Here is a 17,316-nt window from a genome sequence, read left to right on the forward strand (position 1 = left end):
TATATTATATATACTGTTCTGTGTGTCTGTTGTTATTATTATTATATATATATATAATATTACTATTATTATTATATATATGTATATATATATATATATATATATATATATTGTAACATGTGTGTAGTTCACGTGTACTGTTGAGCCATGTAGGGCTCCGAGTGTGAGCAATGTGTGCTCGGATGTACGACGGGTTAGATTTGGAACGGAATGTCAGTTCTGTGTGCCATGTCTAAAACGGAATGTCAGTTCTGTGTGCCATGTGACATAGGTTGCATGTATACCAGTTATTCAATTATTCGTGCCTGAACATAAACCGAGTGATGGCGTTGGTCGTAAAAGGAGTAAAAAACAGTAGTTTGCCAGCGACGGTCTGCAGAGTAGACGGGGACCTGGCGGACACAAGTACTCTGCGTCAGTACCCAGAGGGGACGGATGGTAGACATAACCACTGATTATGGGTATATAAGCTAACAATATGAGATGATCGGTCTTCATAATCTCGTAAGCTAATGCATTACTTTGATGATAAAAAGTATACAGCTATTTCATTCTAAATCGTTCATGATCTAATTATACTACTAACAATATATATATATATATATATATATATATACCCGTCAGTGTCGGTCGTATATCGTTTTTGCATTTCCTTGCGCATGTAGGGAGGTATTCAGCGTCCACAATAACCATGGATCCTTCCTGTCTGTTTAAATATTTCATAATGAGGGAATTATGCAGTCCCATTTTTTGGGCACAAGAAACCAGTTGGACAGGTCGCAAGCATTGGATAGGACAGATTGACCAGTTGAACGTCCAACCTCACCACTGTGGTCGCGATTCAGACAAACACATAATTGTATTGCATCACATAAATATAATGTTAAGTACATGTGCGTAACGCACTAAAATCGCTGATGAAGTGACGAGAGACTCTATCACGCTAATCATCAACCATAGCCTTCCCCTTCTTCTGTATTCTAGAGAAGGCGCTATGCTATACAATCTGGAATCACATATTTAATATCAAAGAATTGATAACACATACAGTATAGTCTTCTGCAATCAAGCAGGAATCAGCAAATTTCTTTAACATTGTTCATTTGTTATTTCAATATCTGTGGCATTTTTGGCTACTCTTTTTGGTACGTATTGCTTTTTTAAACAAAGGAATACAAATATTGAAATATTTACATCGATCAATCCCGATTTTTTGGATAAGCTTCGCCAAATACTTCTTCGCTTTGGGTCACCTCAGCGGAGACTGGTCCCTCACTGTCGGCCTGTATAATTGAGAAGGCTAAGGTCGGCCACTCGGACAAATCGGGCCTCACAGTTCGTTTCCGTTTCTCGTTGAATATTTCTAAATAACTGACATCATTCTCGCGTCAAATTGAACGTTTATATAAATAGTTACACTGTGACTGGGCCTTGGGGCTTTGGGCCTGGGCCCTGGGGGCTTTGGGCCTGGGCCCTGGGGGCTGGGACCCTCTCAAAATGAAAAGTGTTAGCAACGATTTTTTTAACAGAACGAAATATTTATGCTAGGGACATACACTGCAAAATTAAAAATACCACATAGTCCTGTGTACGGACTTTTAGTTCGTTATGTTGTGGTAAATTCTCCCTACTACATAGTTACTCTATACCTTGAACAATACTACAGTGGGCCCTCGCAACTTGTCACAGACCGTTCCTGGAAAAGAAGTTAACATCTACAGAGTTGACATCTATAACGCCATCTGATTGGCCGAGAGGTTCTTGGCCTATCCGACCATATTATAGGGGGAAATGCACTGACTTTGAGCAGCGATCATTGGACTTGGGAACGCCTGTATTATTATGTACACATAATGTATACAACACAGTCCGAAAATTGATATGAATTTATGATCACAGTTCTATTGAACCATATGCACAGTTTTGTGCGTGGCAAAATGCTAGTATGTATATCATATGCTCTCCCTGCTGATTTCACAGCCTCCTTCACCATCGCGAACTTCATGTTTGTAACTGCGTCTCTATCAAAACTCCAACCACTAGCCCTGATCTCTTCTTCTTATCAACATCTAACTTTTTGTACCTGCGTTTAGGGGCATTAGACATGGTGGTAGCCGAATGCATAACAACCTGTGTGCTTCTGATTGAGATAATTTATAGTATGTATTTTCCTGATATAAGCGTGGATGTTGCTATAACGGTATGGCCCGAAATATTTATATACTGACGATTAAAGTGGAGGTAATTGATATCAACCGGTTTTTAGTGTTTTAGTATCAATCGAAACGTTATATTACTTATAGCACCAATGTGTATGTCGCTAAAGGTCGGAAAAAAATTCTGACCCCTACGAAAATGAACCACTGTATTTAATTTTACCTTGTATGTTTAGTAGAGAGGGTCATTAATCATGATACCATCGGGATTTGGGATTTCAACTATAACTCTTGGACCTGGAGGTTGGAGGTTGGGGCCAGGCTGGGTCATGGGTGTAAAACTAAATTATTTTTCGAATGCGCTCAGCGCAGCATATACGTTCAACGTTAACGGCATTGGTGCCAACGAGTTGACGTAGTGTTAGTGGCAAATTAGGAAAGTTTTAAGCCGAAATCAAAATATATTTCGTAATGTAAATAATCAACAAAAAGAGAGCGCATGAGAACGCTGACTTCATATAAATACATACAATTCTTAGTATACGTATTTTTAATTGTACATCTAGTAAAACCAAGCTATAGTCTGTTTTCTGGTCAAGCGCTGTGCACTTCACTTGTACAATTACATCGTATTACTATGTCTCTAACAGCAATGCGTAGTGCCTTAGCCAGGGTTGGATGTGGTATCTCTGCATACAATCATATCAGGGCAACATCGATCACGACCACTCGAAGATCGTTTCACGACTTTTCTAATACAGGGAATAGCAATGGTGGCATGCCTTTCGGCAAAGACATGCTGGGAGGTGGATACACACAGCAGCCTTCTATGAACTATGGAGCAGGCCCGGGCGATGTATCTGCGAATGTTATTCCTATGGTCATCGACTCTACGGTACGTGTATATACATACTCACTCTCACACACACGTGTGCATGAGTGTACACACACACACGTATGCTTAAGTGTACACACACATATATATATATATATTTATATATATATATATATATATACGTATGTATGCATGTATATGTAGATGTATATACGTGTACTGTATATATAGATATAGATATTATATATATATATATATATATATATATATATATATATATATATATATATATATATGTATATATATATATGACTTTATATTTATATCCGTATCTATGTATCTTTGCATATATATATATATATGTCTTTATATCTATATCCGTATCTATGTATCTTTGCATCGAATGTATCTATTTTCATTTATAGATATATTCATATCGATATATATTTATATAAACTTTTGTATTAGTATATATGTTTTTCTATATCTATATATATGTACATATATATATATATATGTTTATGTTTAAGTATATATATACGAAATACATCTGTTCGTTTGAAATGGACACCTTCATTTCCTATTAATGTGTTCTCGTACAATTGAGCCTCTCTCTTCTGCCTGTCTCTGCTGGCCACCTGCCTCAAGGCCAGTATAGACCAAAGTTTTCCCGATTATAGACCATCACATATACATACCTTCATCCTATATTTACGCACAATCTCATCCTGCCTTCTATCACCTTGTTCTAATTCCCGGTCCACCAGCCCCGGGGCGAACGCTATCAGGACATCTTCTCGCGTCTGTTGAGAGAGCGTATCGTCTGTCTCATGACACCGGTATGTCTGAGAACGCGTGGCAAGAGTGCACAAGCATGAGTCCACTCACCCCTTGTGTTTATAGCGCTCATCTCCTAGGTAGTGAAATATAGTGGAGTGTAGTGTCGTGTAATACTATGTATTGCATTGTGTTGCAGTGTAGTGTCGTGTAATACTATGTATTGTATTGTAGCGTTTTGTAGTGGCATGTCTGAGAACACGTGGCAGAGTGCACAAGCATGAGTCCACTCACCCCTTGTGTTTATAACGCTCATCTCCATGCAGCGTAATGTACCGTCACTATGCACATCAACAGTCCTACACAGCTCATGCGCATGCTTCATGCCACACATTGACAAACAGGTAAACGACTATGTGGCCTCTATTATAGTTGCTCAGCTGTTGTTTCTCGAGTCAGTCGACCCCACCAAACCCATCAGTATGTACATCAACAGTCCAGGAGGTGCCGTGACCGCAGGCATGGGGATCTATGATACAATGCAGGTGTGTGTGTATGTGATTGTATACTATGCAGGTGTGTGTGCGTGTGATTTTATATTATTTTAGGTGTGTATGTGTGTGTTTGTATACTATGTAGGTGTATGTGTGTGTGTGTGTTTGTATACTATGTAGGTGTGTGTGTGTGTGTTTGTATATTATGCAGGTGTGTGTGTGTAATTGTATAGTATGCAGGTGTGTGCGTGTGATTGTATACTATGTATGTGTGTGTGTGTGTGATTGTATACTATGCAGATGTGTGTGTGTGTAATTGTATACTATGCAGGTGTGTGTGTGTGATTGTATACTATGTAGGTGTATGTGTGTGTGATTGTATACTATGTAGGTGTATGTGTGTGTGTGTGTGTATTATGCAGGTGTGTGTGTGTGATTGTATAGTATGCAGGTGTGTGTGTGTGATTGTATACTATGCAGGTGTGTGTGCGTGTGATTGTATACTATGCAGGTGTGTATGTGTGTGTTTGTATACTATGTAGGTGTATGTGTGTGTGTTTGTATACTATGTAGGTGTGTGTGTGTGATTGTATGCCATACAAGTGTGTGTGTATCTGTGATTGTATGTGGCTATTGAGCTTGGGCATGGTTGTTCGTAGTTTGTCACAATTCCTCCCTGACTGCGTTAGTATAAAGTTATCTGTGTGTGTGTGTGTCGGTTTCTGCGCTGTGTGTTGTCGAATGAGCATGTCCGGGTGTACACTGTTGATCTTAACTTATGTCTTATATTTATGTATATATATATATATGTGTGTGTGTGTATATAATATGTATGTATGTATATATGTGTGTGTATAAATAATATGTATGTATATATATACGTGTGTGTGTGTGTATTTATATATTTGTTTATTTATATATTTGTGTATTTATATATTTATATATATATATCAAGATATGTACACGTACAGCTACTTGTACACCTCTAACGGTTCCGAGTGTTGGCGTGCCGTTGTGACTATGATTTGTAGATTCGGGTCTACTAGAAAGCCTTGTTGATATTTATCCCCAAATCCTGCTCTTTCGAAATGAGAGCCTTATGGACTGTTTTTGTGCAGCAGATCAACACATAGTCACTCTGTTGTGCATCGCTCCTCTTACTCATTGTACATAGCATTTGTTTTCTATATAGTACATCCAAGCTCCCGTGTCCACGGTGTGCATAGGCCAGGCTTGCAGTATGGGATCACTACTATTAACTGCAGGCGAGAAGGGTCAACGATATGCGCTCCCTTACTCACGAGTGATGGTTCATCAGCCTAGTGGAGGTGCTTCGGTATGTGCAGTGTCACAACATATGCAACTTATATATATATATATATATATATATATATGCGTGTACATGTGCGTGTACATGTGCGTGTGTGTGTGTGTATAAATAACACGGAATACAATCGTTGCAACTGTGTATCTTGTTCTTCTTTCTTTTTTTTGCAATGTATATCTATAGTTTAGAGCAGTGCTCTAGAAAACCTTTCGAACTTCGGATCGGATGGAGGGTCCTATTTCAACGGTACATCTGTATCAAAAGATGTCGAAATGTAGGCGCACTTTTCCCTTATCATATCATATGTTGCGTAGTCCACCCCACTCACACCTCTGATGTACGCGAGGGCAACAAGTCCAGCTGCAGCAAGGTGAAGTTCGGTATATTACGGGATGTGATATAGCCACAGTGAACTCCCACCGGCTATCTGTCGATAGCCTGTCTCTGCGCACGTATATATTATCACCATGCAGAGATTATCCGATACGTTCTGTATACATATCCCAATGCGTTCGCAACCCCAGGCATATATATATATATGTATATATATATAAATATTCATCCACATAAACCAACACCCGTATATTCATCCACATAAAACTACACCCGTATATACATCCACATAAAACTACACCAGTATATTCATCCACACACATGGCTGTTTCGTTCACCCAGAGCGAGACAAGTATATAACACAGTTCCAGTTCAGTCCTCACTTGTGGATATACATTGCGCATTCAAGTGTGCACATACATACCCCCACCAGCAACTGCATATACACGCACTCGCATTGCAACCACATCTGACATCGCCGTACCTCTTCTTCCTTCTTCAGGGCCAAGCGGCGGACATTGAGATCCAGGCCAGAGAAATCCTGAAGATCCGCTCGACACTCAACGACATCTACGTCAAACACACAGGCCAAACCCTCGAGAGAATTGGTGCGTTCTATGCAGTTAGGGTGCCTTCCTTGTACTTATCGCTGTTGATTGTCCTGAGTGTTCTAATGGGCTTTAGCCATGCTCTGTGTCTGTGTGTGATGCTAATTGGGACTTGAACGTGTTGTGTGCCTGTGTTTAGTACACCTCGTCCTCGCGGTTTTGGTTACTACACTATTTTGTGCGCTTTCCGAAGCTTCACGTTTTGTTCGAACTGTCTTCGTATGATATGATGCAATTTTCCTATATGGTATCGAATTTTAACTGTTACATACACTAGTATAAATGAATCTGGCCTATCCGGTATCTCTATTGTGCGTATATGTACAGTTGATGTATTGGCAATTGAATGATATCCGATATCCGTAATACATACTTCCTGTTTGCTTTGCCTGGGATTTTTCATGCACCTATCATATCTATGGTAGAGTTACTCTCTCACATACGGTTTACCTTGCCATATTTCTAATATATAAAAAGCCCCCATCGGTGGTGGCAGCAAGAGTGGGCAAGTGTCGCTCGGGGAGCATATCACCTTTCTGTAGAGTGTCTGTTAATGTCCATCATTCCATTGTGATATCAAACCCCCTACTGTAGTGCTTAACAGACACCCATTGTCTGAATCATACTCGCGACTATGTAGTGGTAATCTGTTGTTTATATGCATCTTGTTCTGTCGAGTGACCGTCGATCACATTGCTGGCAAAGTATCGGCTAGATCCAAGAGCTCAGCGCCCATTCTATCTGCCTGTGTTGGTTCAGTGTGCAGTGATTCCTGGTCCTCAACAAGTCATGTACTAACCGGTCTACTTAAGTGTTGTATTTTGCCTATTGTATACTAAGCTGCACTCTATGATATACTTCTATGCAGAGAAATCGCTGGACAGAGACACGTTCATGTCGGCTCAGGAGGCCAAAGAGTATGGTCTCATTGATGAGATTCTGTACAAGCGCCCACCTAGTGATAAGAAAGAGGACGGCAAGGACGCATCGGATAAGAAGGACAGTGTCTAGTAGCTTTAAGGAATCTTAGTAAACTATACCAACTCGAATACTGGGCATGGATGCAGATTTACATATTTTGTGCGATTGCTAGGCTATCTTCGTAGTGTATGCATGAAGCTGCGATACCAAGGTGCCGGCGTCTATGTGAGACAGATCGAGCAGGATGGGTGAAGTGGCCTGCATAACGGTGCCCATTCTATGCGTAAGTAAAGATGTGTTTACGGTTGCATATAGAAAAATAAAGTGGTAGGAGGTTTTTATTGGCACTTTGAGGTAGCGATAATAATATATTTGCACTATCTCAAGCTATTTATAGTGCATTGGTGATTCTGTTCAGGCATAGGAACATACTTGTTGATTTGCAGAGGCATGCCTATATCAATTTATCCCTGTACCTTCATGTTATGCTTGATGGAAAGGTATGTATAGCAACAATTTTTGGCTTGCAGGAGGCATGTATATACATCAAGCTTGTATTTTGTAGGCAGTACATTTATATGTAGTGCTTGATACCGATGTGCAAAAATTGGCTCGCTTGATTGACTGTGCGAGATAAATGCAAACAATGCTATTTAATAAATAAAAGTGGAAAAAGGTGGAAAGTTCTCCGTACCAGGCTCGAACTGGTGACTTCGGACTTATTAGGTCCGCACTCTAACCAACTGAGTTAACAGAGATGGTATTTTGTAGTAACAGTATTAATTTATAATATATGAATTTTGAAGAAGAAAAGATATGAATATTAATCCGTCGTATAGTTCATGTAATAAATATAAATACAGTTGTATTTTGTAGCAGACCGTATACGTATATAGTTTGCTGTCAATTAACTAAGCTATATACTCTGTCAGATCTACTGACTATTGTACAAAAGGTTCGGATATTGTCCGGCAGTCTTCGCGATTAGCTAGTCCATGGTCCTTATTCACACACAAGAGTATTTATCCATATGTTTGTCTGTCCTAAATTAAATATCAGTCCTTTTCTCCTATCGGCCGGTGCAAGGCATTCGGTCCTCAATGTCCAGGTTCTGGTACATGCCATTACTGTTACAGTGTTACTACAACCACTCCCACCCCCCACCGTCCATGGAGACAACTATAGAGGACCGGGATGATCCGTATATTGACAGGAGCGAGCCGTAAATTCAAAACAAACAAAAAAAGAGGGATCAAAACTACCCTCTCTGAGTCTCCCAAACCAAGTATAAAATTTTCAAGACCAGACCAACATTTTATTAGTCAATATTACGTGTGTCATCCAGACTCAATGGATGGGTGCACTATACCTTTATATGAATGCCTGGGATATCTGTATGTGTTTTCGTCAACCGCTCTTGGCCGTAAGGAGGCTGCGTGTGTGTTGTAAGCATCTCTCCGATGGCAACACGTATGGGTCTGCTCGTACGATATAGTCGAATGTAGAAGAATAGAGTATGCATAACACGTATGCATGATATTAATGAATCAGGGTACGAGAATACAACAATGTACACATACCACAGCTCGTGTAGTACTGCATAGTATTGTCTAACTTCGAAATTGTGTCAAGATTGCGCTGTTGGTCCGAGATCAACGCTCACTCAAACAAAGGATTCCCGTGGCGAATAGACAGTTGCACGATAATTGCAACGGCCATGAAACGTTTTGAATACTTCAACCTGTAGGCGCGGAATGTGTTCTTAAGTATTTGGAAACTGCGCAGTCTGGCGTTAGCTGTTTCGTGTCGGGCTCGCCGTTGACAAAGCAAATATCAACATCACGGATTGGAATTACCAATTCGTATTTTTAGGTGACTTGTCTCGTTTTATGAGACACCAGGGATGCCTGAAACGGATGAGCTTCGGTAACATTGCAATCGATCACGTCAACCGTAGCAAAAGTATTCGCCATGTCACCGGGTCATAGATATGCCTTCCCTTTTTCCCAACCGATATGTATTCGACGTGTTTGAACGCATGCAACGGTTACAACAGTGCTCTATATATTTATAGATTTGTACATAAAGCTTGCCTCCTATGTGCACCTAGAAATTTGCATGCTGGCATACTAAAAATCATCGGCTAAAATGATGAAATGTAATAATGTAAAAACCGTATAGTAGTATGATAGGGTTTACACCGAACCTATTCGTTAATACATCATTTTCCATGCATTTTGCGTGTAGCTTTAACCTACATCGAGTTGAGGTGTAAATATTCAACCCTATCGCAACTCGCAAGAAGATTTAATAGATTGAATCTTGTCAACCGAACTTATTTGAGTTGTGCATGCTGTCGTATACACGAACATGATAATATCGAATTTTAATAATCGATTGTTACTCCGTACAACACGTAAATATTAGTGGGCCGCCATGCAGATTAATATATGGTATATGTCACAACAATTGTCCATAGCAGAAATTCAACTAAATCATTACATATGGATTTACATCGTCGGTGTATATCATTTCGCACACATTTATATCATCTTGACACTCGCATACTATTCCGGTCAGCTCGGTAATCTGCTCGGTGACGTACCAATGCCATTCATTATAAGTCTTTGTGGCTACCCCGAAGATTACTGCGCCAACATCGTCCTTTGGGTAGCATGCTAAAAAGTGCATAGCCATCAACAAATGTGTTGGTGTGGCACGTGTGTTAAGTTGTGTTGTCAGCTCGTTGTATATGATCGTGACTACGAGTGCAGAGGCGCCAAACATTGCCTTGAACGTTCTACTAAATAGACGATCATTGACACTTCTACAATTTATGTAGCTGAGATCTGCTTGTCGGATGATGGCCACAGACATCATAGTTCAAATAGAATGGTAGATAATGTAAAAGAGAGTCACAGAGTTTGTGTACACAATTCTATGCTCTGATGAAAATGTGTTATATGTAGCGTTTACAAAGCTATTTATCTGGAGATACAGTAGATGTACATATCTCTCTCGAGATTGATGCAATGAGGTTTCAGGTTTGGTCGAATTCGGATTAAATAAATTGATGACACCCAACTGTTATGATCTCAAATTTAATTGGTTCAAACTACCGCGCCCCGACCGCTGATTTGAAAAATAGTCATCAGTTGGTATTTGACTGATTTCTATGATAGGCCACTGTGAGTATGTGAATTGGATATAAGTCACACGACACGACATTATTAAGGGAGATATTTATAGTTGTGAAACACGCGACATCGAACGGGCACACTTTTGTGTACGTTTTAACTGGATACCTATTCAGCTAAACTCTTCAGTCGTCACCAATCGCGTATTTAAGTAGTGTTCCTTTATCATCAACCATCGCACACTCACCGCACTGCACTACTTGTGCGTCGAAGTAAATATTGCATAATCGCGAATGCTGTCATATTTTGTTGATACACGCATTCTGATCCTCTAAATATCGAGAATACTCAACATAATGATATTAGGATTATGTCACGGAAGTCTACTCAGCCGCTTTGAACGAACGGGTCTTCAAGATAATATTCAGGAGGCCCGAGAGGCACCAACTGACAAGGACACCGATGATGATGACGACAACACATCGCTTCAGACGGAAGAGAGACCAGTCGCAGCCTGAAAATCATGTAAAACCGTGCAACAACCCGCTATTGATATGCAATTGGCAAAGAATTTATCAAGCAAACAAGAGGCCAACATGCGAGAGTTTGTGAACACATGGCTCAAGAACACAAAGTTTGCTCTGAATTATAGGCTAGTGGAGACCACATATCCGGTTATGAAGTATAGGATGGTGGCAGTAAGAATATAGTTTATGGCCACATAGACAACTGGATGATTTTAGCCCTCTGGAGTATAGCCACAGCGAGACGTCTTTTACTTTCACACACATGATCACCTCCGTATTCATAAGAGCTGAAAGATCACGTCGCGCAGGAAGATACCCAACGAAATGAGATGAAAGCTGCGGTTAAGGCACCTCACGCTCGTAAATGCAAAACTACACCACGAAAGTTTGGGATGTCCAGAGTCTGTGCGAGCTAGAGTGGCGATTCAGTTGCCCTTCAAAGTAACCACTTTAGCGAAGTATGTATTCATAAAGACCATTCGAACACTAAAAAAGAGCCAATCGGCCTGGTTTTCACCTTCATGAAAGATGCAGTGAAGAAGGTGGATAAGGCCGATAGGCTCAAGTTGACTCTCACCCGGCAGCAATGATTTGATGAGTGAGGCACCCAGGCCTGAACAGAGGAGACTCAGAATGTATACATATACCACGATATGTACATGATGCAGATGATTATATAGTGAGACATTGTGCTTACTGCATATTATTTTATCACATACATTCAGTTAAATAAATACTCAACTCCAACTTTCAATATTAAGGCGTTCAAAATTATCACGCGCATACTATTTCGTCTTGTGTGTGCAAGTATGCTCACCATAAAGGTACACCCATGAGTGATTACATGCCATAACACACTATATAGTATATTTTAATATTGAGAGCGATATTCACATCGGCGATATAGTGCTACGTTAGCTAAACACTGACCTAGTGCGTGTGCACAAAGGTAAATAGAATTCTATAGAACGATATCAAACTCATTTTAGTTCAACTGTAGAAACAAATTGTACTTGTGGATACATAACTGCAGTCAACCGGATACCATGTACGGTGCAGGTCAGTACAAAAATTGAAGTGTTATCTGAACACCATTGAGCTAGTGGTCGATCTGCATAGCCTCGTTGTGCATACTAAACTAGCTTATATGCGAAACAACGTAACGTGGATGACCATATGAAAGAATGTAAGGCGAATGTGCGTGTTTTGCTGCTCTACAACGCGTCCATATATCGATAGGACTGATTTGAATGATTATGAATACACAGTATTGTAGCATTCGTACTCACGTATATGTGTGTGTTTGTATGAAACCAACACTGTGATAGTGGATATCCATCCGTGCGTAGATATTCATATGTGTGAATTGGAGGAGCAGCGACTAAAACGGCGACAGTTACAACAATTCAGTCAAAATGTATTCAAGGGCATTACACATACATGTGCACACGCACATTAAAGTAAGATTTGACTTTATTTCACGAAAGTTTTCGAAAAGCCATCTTTGGAGTTGACTGCGCACAGTACCTCACGGTTTTTAAGGTTCATCATTATTGCGGATGCCGAAGCAAGATCACCCGTGATGAGTCGCGCCAGTCGTGCCCTTAGTTGCCTTATACAGAGTGATTTCATGGACCGTGGAGAGCAGTATGAACCAATGAGGTTTTCCTTTAGAGCCCCTTTATCAAGTTTATCGGAGCTCAAGTTGATATATGTGCCGCAGGTGCAATCTATTAAACACTCAAAACACGGAAAAATGTCGTTTTACGGTGACTTGCCCATATATGTACCTTATATACGAAGAATCCAAATGTAATTGAGCTCGACACTTTGCTCCGACAGTATTAAAGTGTAAAGTGTTTAGTTGGAGTCTATGATGGCTTTTATGCTGGAAATGCATATTTCGCTGTATTTAACACTGAAACAATCACCACCCCAATGCATGTTTTGGCGTGTTCTGGCGTCTTTTGGCGCGTTTTGCAAATACGCACCCCTCGAGCTTTATGTACAAGGGTGCCACAACCAAAGCTCGACTGGTTTAGTGGGCATGATTCTGTAGCACTTTTCACACCAATATGCTGTGATTGATCAATAGTGCCAATTAATAAATCTACACATGGGCACGCGCGCAAAAACCAGCCCAAACTGTGAACAGAACGTGATACATTTTAGTGTACGTGATGTTACTGCTTTATGTTTGTTTATGTAACTTCCGCATCTAGCAACTCATATCGACAACATTCGTACAGAAAGATCTGGTTGTTTTTCTCGTAGCTGATAAATGTGTAAATTTACCGCTTTGTGATAGGCATTGTTATGCAAGGTTAAACTTTTAAACATTTATAGCCAATAAAGCAAGCACGAGATTATATGAAGCATAGTGCTAAAATAGCTATCTACCACAGTATGCACACTTGTATATATTTGTACTACGACTTGTACACTAAGATCTGTATCTACCAGTCTAGGTGTACACACATTAATTAGCTCTAAAAATGAAGCCCCGAATACTATGAATATATACAGCAACATGCACTTCTGTACGGGACAGCGATATCAACTGTATTTAAACTTAATCAGCATTGCATGTATTGAGTCGCGCTTTAGTTCCATAGATAAGTGAGAAAGAAACCATAGTGTTGCGTGGACAGCTTATACTCATTGGAATACAACGGGTAGCACCGCAATGTTTGCTATATTCGGTGGTAGGCTTTCAACATTGTATGTGTTTTTTGTGTTATTTTCGTCAGCGTGGATAAGGATCAGCAATCTCATAATATCGACACGCACATCAAAGTGACGCACACCTTATAATCAATGCAGAGTACAAATAAGATATACCTTCATAGTACAAAAAAAAATCTATTACCGAAAACAGAAACTCGAACAATCTGTTATGTCTTGGTATAGTTACCAAAGCTCTTACTTGCTTACATCCGCGAGAAATAAAGGGAAGGCAGTGTACGCTTCATGAATCATGTCACAGAAGGGGATGATTACCTCAGAGTCCAGGAAACGGAATATACAACTCCAGTCTTCTTCATTTCCTGAGTCATATAGTGTTCCGGGCGTGTATACACAGCAGAAGGGAGATCAACCTTCATGGAGCACCAAATCGGGGCATCCAAGGCCATAGAACTCCGCGCAATCTCATTATCCACATAAACACGAGCGTGAAATATTTCGCTCCAGGCTTCGTTAACACAATTTGCAGGTCGATGGGAAGTTATACTGGCCCATTCATTGTCTGTTTCGTACTCTATAGTGGCCTCGTCTGCGTCTTGGTTGAATTGTATAGCTCTGAAGTTTTGCATCGACATCCCCCATGGTACCATAATGGTGAGTACTAGATCGCGACAGCCGGTTCTAGGATTGTGAAAAAAAGGCTCAGGCTCCTCATTTTCATCATCGCTTTCGCCATCACAAGTGTCGATCACAAGCGTCGTCGAATCCGCCATGAACTAGAGTAAGTGATTTGTGTCCGATTTGTCCTCGGCCATGATGGAAAGACGTCTCCTGGCCTCGTTTCCACTCTTGATCGCTGAGAATTAATGGAAAAAACAATAGCGACTTTGTGTGCATGAGTACGCTGTTGCAGATGCAGACTACAACATCTAAATGCAACCTTTTTCGTACTAATAGCCTGCGCTCGCCCTACAAGATATACCCACACGCCTGAATCTGTACCAAACTATTTTTAAGATATATATAATGCCATGTGAAAAGACTACGGTGATTATTTAGAATAGTATGTTGTGTATCCTGGGTACTCGGTAAGGGAAACAGAAGTGATGCCGATGTTAGTCGGAAGAAATAATCATACAATCCAAACATGCTTACATACTAAAGTGCCTCCTTACAGAGTATAACGTTAGTTGCGCGCGAGCGAAAATTAAAGAGCCAACCTTGAAGTATAGTCATGCATTAATAACACTCATAAATTGGGACAAGTATATGGACCTGATTTGTTGCAGTAAATACCATACAAACGTAAATACCATACAAACATATTGTAGAGTATGGAAAGTAGCTGAAAGGTACACGACAAGGATACAATAGCCACTTCTCAAGTACGATTGTCTCAGCTAGGAAAAGTCCCTAGTCTGAGAGAACCGACCTGAGTCTTTATTTGCGTTTTCATTAGACTCAGGATTTAACTCAGGATTTACTTGAGTGTTTCTCTCACACGTGGAGTCCCGGTATAGCTTACCGGTTCTACCGCTAATATTTATGGTGACTCTAATATCAGAAATTCCAATCATAATTCCAAAACTCAATATTTGATTATTCTGGGATTTGGGATTTGCATTGGCTTTTTGATAATCTGGTCCCTAGATGCTACAGCCCCCCAACTTTATGCTTCTTAACCTGCGTAGGAGTAGAAAGTGACATCTTACAGTACTAGATTATCTAGAGGTTGGTGCTTGTATACAGGGAAAGACTTGTTTCTTAGGGGGCATAAGATGAAAAACCTGCCACCAGTATTTTTTTCTTACATTCTACCACGCTCATGGGAGTCAGTCTTGACCGGTGCTCTCGATTGTTCTCAACTTGGCTTTGGAAAACGCTTCTCAACGGTGCTTTCACAGCCGAGTCTTTGGTCCTTGTCCCTCTGGTGTAAGAGGAGAGCACGCTTCAAGGCGAGAAAGGTGGAAGTGTCCCGTGGTATCAGTGAGACTTGCTTAGGTCCCCCGCCTCGTGCGCTTTCTGTTGCTTGGTGATCTTATATCAGTGCTCGTCGTTGCTGGCTTCTTTGGCCTTGACTGCCTTTGTTTGCGTCGGTAGCGTTGACGGTATGTTGTGATGACATCCGCATCTGCGATGTCTGATTCATGCGTCCAGGTAGTGCAACATTGTTATCTAGTTGTGGCCTGATGGCTTCTTCTAGATTCTGTAGTCGCTCTTCCCAAGAAACTGATATACTGGGTGCGGTCACTGGCTCGTTGTAGTCTGTTAGTGTTGGAAGTCGTGAACACCAGTTACCAGGATTTTGCTCAACGTATTTTCGTAACAGTGGCATGAGGTCTCTGTGTGATCGTTCGTTCGCGCCTAATACTTTAGGTTGATACGGCCGAGAGACTAGGTGTCGCATTGGGGCCTGTTCAACAACTTTTGAAAGTGTGTTGTTAATGTATTCAGTGCCATGGTCAGTCCAAATGATTTGTAGGAATCCATGTTCACACATGATTGGTACTAGCGTGCGCGGCATCATTGGACGTAATATGACACACGATGAGTGTACATCGAGCCATACTAACACATAAGTGTGTCCTCTGTTGGAATACAATACTTGAACTCTGTCGCCTGGAAATGCGGCTGTGATTGATTGTAAGGGATGGAATTCCTTTTTGTGTATCTTATATTTGAGACATGGTATGTATCTGTCAATGAACTTGTGAACATGTTGTTACCTTTTCCTCAGGAGTGTAATGTCCCAAGTTGTGCTATTGTTCGAGTTTTTAGGTAAACTGGTTCTGATGCTGCAATGTGTATGGCAGGTTGTTCCCGCGTTGGGTCAAAGTACGGAGAATTCACTCCTACTTTTGCTACTAATGTGACACCCAATGGGGTCTTGCCACAAGCTTTCTTACTTTATTTGAGGAAAGTATTGTTTGTGTTTTCCACTAGCATTTGGTATTCTTCCAGTAAAGACAAGAATTTTGGAAACCATGTTGCATAGGGGTAGTATGGTACACATATCGTGATGCTGGTTGCCTCTTTAATTACTTTGTCCAGGACATCAGGTATGAGTTCCCATGGTGGGTTCGTCCATGCATATATTTCCTGCGCCCACTTTTGTTGTAGCGCATTCTTTTTTGGTGTAGTATTTATCTGTGTGTGCATTGTGTGCCGATGCAAAAAGATACACTGTGAATTTTCCAAACCGCCATTCAGCTTCTTGGTATAATCTGAGGTGTAACATCCGGTCTATGGCTGATATGGTTAATATATTTATAATTAGATTATTTGATTAATCTACTGAGACAAATATCTACAATTGCGTTTCAACGTATACCAGGTTTCATAACAGTATTGCGTTTAAACATTTATACGTTTATAATATACGCTTAACATGTGCTTCTACTATAGGAACCCGCTGATTTTAGAACAGTGAACCGCTGCCCGATAAGATGGTCATGAAAGTGAACCAAAGCATAGGTATTAAAGTGCTAATAGCTTAAGATCCACTGTGAATTTTCC

General features: G+C 40.5%; 2 protein-coding genes and 1 non-coding gene across 3 annotated transcripts; 1 reads left to right on the forward strand and 2 right to left on the reverse strand.

Moving 5' to 3' along the window:
* The first annotated feature begins 2,685 nt into the window (after window positions 1–2,685).
* SARC_04041 (hypothetical protein) lies at window positions 2,686–7,798 on the forward strand. The gene is made up of 6 exons (XM_014302138.1): window positions 2,686–3,051; window positions 3,759–3,830; window positions 4,173–4,313; window positions 5,455–5,598; window positions 6,425–6,530; window positions 7,399–7,798. The coding sequence occupies exons 1-6, from the start codon at window positions 2,794–2,796 to the stop codon at window positions 7,539–7,541; spliced, it is 864 nt and encodes a 287-aa protein (XP_014157613.1). The 5' UTR covers window positions 2,686–2,793; the 3' UTR covers window positions 7,542–7,798.
* Window positions 7,799–8,135: 337 nt separating this feature from the next.
* On the reverse strand, window positions 8,136–8,209 carry SARC_30078. Its single transcript has one exon. It is a non-coding gene; the product is annotated as a tRNA-Ile (tRNA).
* A 5,902-nt stretch (window positions 8,210–14,111) lies between these two features.
* On the reverse strand, window positions 14,112–14,573 carry SARC_04042 (hypothetical protein; the record flags this gene model as incomplete). The annotated part of the gene is made up of 1 exon (XM_014302139.1): window positions 14,112–14,573. The coding sequence occupies one exon, from the start codon at window positions 14,571–14,573 to the stop codon at window positions 14,112–14,114; it is 462 nt and encodes a 153-aa protein (XP_014157614.1).
* Between the last annotated feature and the right edge of the window lie 2,743 nt (window positions 14,574–17,316).

The sequence above is a fragment of the Sphaeroforma arctica genome, assembly GCF_001186125.1.
Source record: "Sphaeroforma arctica JP610 unplaced genomic scaffold supercont1.218, whole genome shotgun sequence".
Lineage (NCBI taxonomy): Eukaryota > Ichthyosporea > Ichthyophonida > Sphaeroforma > Sphaeroforma arctica.

Bases quoted from the DNA above. Each gene is read 5' to 3' on its own strand.
- SARC_04041 (XM_014302138.1), top strand. From the start codon at position 2,794: ATGTCTCTAACAGCAATGCGTAGTGCCTTAGCCAGGGTTGGATGTGGT. The intron at 3,052-3,758 runs GTACGTGTATAT...CCGGTCCACCAG, and splicing joins CTATGGTCATCGACTCTACG to CCCCGGGGCGAACGCTATCA. The intron at 3,831-4,172 runs GTATGTCTGAGA...ATTGACAAACAG, and splicing joins TCGTCTGTCTCATGACACCG to GTAAACGACTATGTGGCCTC.